The sequence below is a fragment of the Dermacentor albipictus genome, chromosome 1 (assembly GCF_038994185.2).
Source record: "Dermacentor albipictus isolate Rhodes 1998 colony chromosome 1, USDA_Dalb.pri_finalv2, whole genome shotgun sequence".
Lineage (NCBI taxonomy): Eukaryota > Metazoa > Arthropoda > Arachnida > Ixodida > Ixodidae > Dermacentor > Dermacentor albipictus.
This window is the reverse complement of record NC_091821.1, coordinates 99,881,526-99,885,229: the sequence shown is the minus strand read 5'-3', so window position 1 is coordinate 99,885,229 and position 3,704 is coordinate 99,881,526. Positions and strand designations below refer to the sequence as shown.

At 53.3% G+C, this 3,704-nt stretch overlaps 1 protein-coding gene across 1 annotated transcript; it reads right to left on the bottom strand.

Annotated features, from left to right (window-relative positions):
- Positions 1-1,920: 1,920 nt before the first annotated feature.
- Positions 1,921-2,382, bottom strand: LOC135906195 (zinc finger protein 2-like). Its single transcript, XM_065437456.1, has one exon. The coding sequence runs from the start codon at positions 2,380-2,382 to the stop codon at positions 1,921-1,923; it is 462 nt and encodes a 153-aa protein (XP_065293528.1).
- Between the last annotated feature and the right edge of the window lie 1,322 nt (positions 2,383-3,704).

Here is a 3,704-nt window from a genome sequence, read left to right as displayed (position 1 = left end):
GCAAGCGTCGGCGTAACCGGGCGAACGAGCACAGCGAAAGATGAAAGCGAACGTTGAGCCTAGTGGGAAATGAAATAAAGACGATAGCGCAGGAGGAGGGTGTAGCGGAACCTAAGGTCCCTAGGTCAAACAAGTTTTACAGTGGAGCTATTAGAACCTCGCTGGGTTTCTCTTGGCGTCCGCAGCTTCGCCGAACTGGGCGAGAGAGAGCTGAGAGAGAGAGAGAGTGAAAACAAAGTATAAAAATAGCACCGCGCAACATATCGCGACGCGGCGAGAGTGGGTGGGGCCTAGCGGTGAAGGAGCGGCGCGGCGGGGACACGTGTGGTGTGACGTCATTGCCCTCCGATAAAAACCAATAAATACCCACGCGCTCGCTTGGGTGGTCCTCTTTGTCGCAGTGGAAAAAAATTAAGCGTGGCTTTGCTATCACAAACACCGGAGACCAGCGAAGCTGGGGGAAGCCCAGCAAAAGTTAGACTAAGTGTGCGGTTTGGCACTACTTACTGGCCTTCCCTCAGCTGCGCTGGCCTCTGGTGTTTGCGGTAGCAGAGCCACGCATAATTTTTCTTTTCTGGGGACCTTAGCGGAACCATGAGGCGGAAAGCGGAGGTAGAGCGGCGGGGAGACGGCCTGCGCATGCGCAGAGTTGCCGGCGGCCTAGGCATCCGCAGCCGCTTGGGCGATCTCATCTGCGCTTCCGAGGGGGGGGGGGGTGAGGGCAGGGCGCTGTGACGTGGGAAGGGCTATGGTCGTCCGCGGTGTCAGCTGCTGAGGTCAGTTTGCGGTATCAGCATGTGTGACGGGGATCACTACCCCTGCAAGGGGCGATGGCGAGCGGCTACGAGTAATGCTCAATCTGACGCTCCCTTGGATGTTGTCGCCGCTGACACTGGTGGCACGACCTCCCCGCGACGATTGACCGCTCTCGTCGTTGGTGGTACGAAAGCGTGAGGGGAAAAGCGTAGTGCAGCGCAAGATGGGCTGTGCGGGAACGATGGCTACGATATGGCGCCATAGTAGAGCGCGTCGCCTCTATGGAAACAAAGCGCTGCATGAGCGGAGGCCGGAGGTCTGTCTGCGGCGGCTGCTGTGAATCGTACCCACGCGTCACCCACGCGCTGCATATCGCTATCTCCTGATTAGCGAGGCAGACGCGCCACGCTTCGCCCCTTTTGTAACGTTCCGCACGAGACGTATTGCCCGTGCCAGCCAATATATCGCGAAATGAAAACACGCACATGCAGAGCCGCGCTCATATTTCACATTAGGAAGTATCGTAATCGTCGGTGATTCTTTTTTTCGTATCTTGCCGTTTCCAGTGCAGTGTAGTTTCAGCACATTTATTATGGGGGAAAAAACTCACATGCAATAAACATCAGGACACGTAGTGTTTCTTGCTTTTCCGCAATTCACAACTGGAATTTTTATTGCAACCAATTTTTGTCCGCGGTCATTGACGAATTCGCGAGAATTTTAAGAAAGTAAAACAAAGCCAATATTTGTAGCATCATGCATGGGTTACACAGTCCGAGGAAAACCACTGGTCACCGATAAAAAAAAACGAAGAAGTCCTTCGCCGTCAAAAGCCTTCATAGACGGTCCTGCTGGTGCACGGTAGCACTCGAATCAACGCTCACAAGTTTAACACACAATTTTGAGGGCCACCTTTCAAATACAGTTCTCGGCTCAGCAACTGATGAGAAATCAGCCAGCCGCGTGACTGTCGGTGCCTAATCCTGGAACACAGCAATGGGTCCCGTCCACACAGATAACGCTTCCAACACTGCGCTCAGTGCCTGCAAGCCCCTCACAGTCCCCGGCTGTCCGCGCACATGCCGACCACTCGCCACGACGTGCGACGACGGTGTCGCGCAGTGTCCGGCACTTGCGAGCAGGCCGAGGCGGCACCGCGCCTGTCTAGGCTCTCTTCCGCCAAAAATTCAGTGCGAGCATCTGCAGACGTGCTCTCTTCCAGATGCAGCCGTGCTTCTTGCAATGCCTCGTGTACAGCGCCACGTCCTGGAAGTGCCTGTGACAACGGTCGCACCGGTACCGCGGCTGGCGACAGTGCTGGTGCCGATGCAGTATCAGGCCGGCGACGGTCAGGAACGTCTCGCTGCAGCGGTGGCACTCGAACGGCCGGATGCCCTTGTGCAAGCGGTCGTGTACCACCAGGGCGTGTGAATCTGCCAGCGAGGCCCGGCACAGCGGGCACACAATCTCCTCTGGGCTCGTCACGTTCTCCGCCGCGTCGCGTCCCGTTTCTCCTTGGCGACTCACGTCTTGCCGCTGCTTCTCCAGTCTTCTGCAGGTGCGGCAGTGCATGAGCTTGTCGTCTCCGAGGCGGCTGCGAAAACCAGTTGTCAGGTGCCGTTCCATTCTCAGCTCGCTGTTGCGTGGCAAGTCCTAGCTGAAACCGCGCTGTCCAGGAGCTTTCTGCCGAAAGGGGCGCTGGAGGCACGAGGAACATTGCGTTAAAATTATGTCGACGAAGACGAAGTTGCTGTCCTTCGTCCCTCTATCAGCAATGGAACAGGTGTTGAGGCAACAACAATGTTATGAAACGATAGCACGGAGGACTACATAGTTGATGATTTGCAATGTTGTGCTCATCCTGTTCTGAAATTCGCTGTGTCGGTCAGCTGTATTCCTTCTTCTTTTTTTTCTGGTTGTGCAGCTTACAAGCTGCGCCTTCTATTACTGCAGAAAAGGTATAGGCACTGCGTCTGTCTCTTGATGATCTAGGGGTTCTATTCTCAACACGCATGACCATATGCGCATGGCGGCTGCACAGCCGCCATTATCTGCCATGTTGGCTCTCTGACTGGTTCTCGAGAGGTCACGCTTTTTAAAATTTGTGCCGAGAAGCGGAAGTTTTGCAAAACGCAGTTTCGCGTTTTCATCAGGATAACGGAACGTGACGTGAGCTTCGGACTTTTCCAAATAAAACATTTTTCTGGCCCTTGGCAGCTGCACTGCGACGTTAGTGCAATAAAAATAGTGATCGATAGCGTGCGGAAGCTCATGCAATGCATCTGCAATTTTGCGAATATATGGTAGTGATTCAACATAGCCGCCATGTCAGCTTGTTGATTGGCTGAAGGCATGTAACGTGAGCAGAGTCACAGGAAGGGCCGGTTCGTAAACGTCAATTTGACGTTGCGTGACGTTGGGCCGGGTCGCCATTGCAGATATTTTCCACTGTAATTATTGGTGCAACGAGCCGCGCCAATTGTGGTAGTGAGTGGCCGTGTGCAATGGTGGTCGAGAGGCATGTGTACAGCCGCATTTCCCCCGTCATTTGGGGTCACGAAAACTTCTTAATGCGAAAGCATTAAATGGCTCATGAGGCGGAGAAGTCAGCGTTTGCAGCGTGACCACTCGATGGTCCAACAAGGCTACGAACCCTCGGCCTTTTGTTGGAGTCGAAACCTCGACCTTTGGTGTTAATTAAGGCTACGAGCCCTCACCTTTGGTGGCAGTCGAACCCACTACCTAATTAAGGCACAGTTAAGTGGTAATTAATTGGTAATTAATGTACAGTTGATTAAGATAGAATTAAGATAGAAGATTAAGATAGGGCACTCAAACTCACGAATATTGTAGTTTAGGCGAAGTTAATTAAGGCATAGTGAATTAAGGTGGACTTAATTGATGCACTCGAGCCCACGACTTTTGTTGGGAGTCGAACCCACGATCTC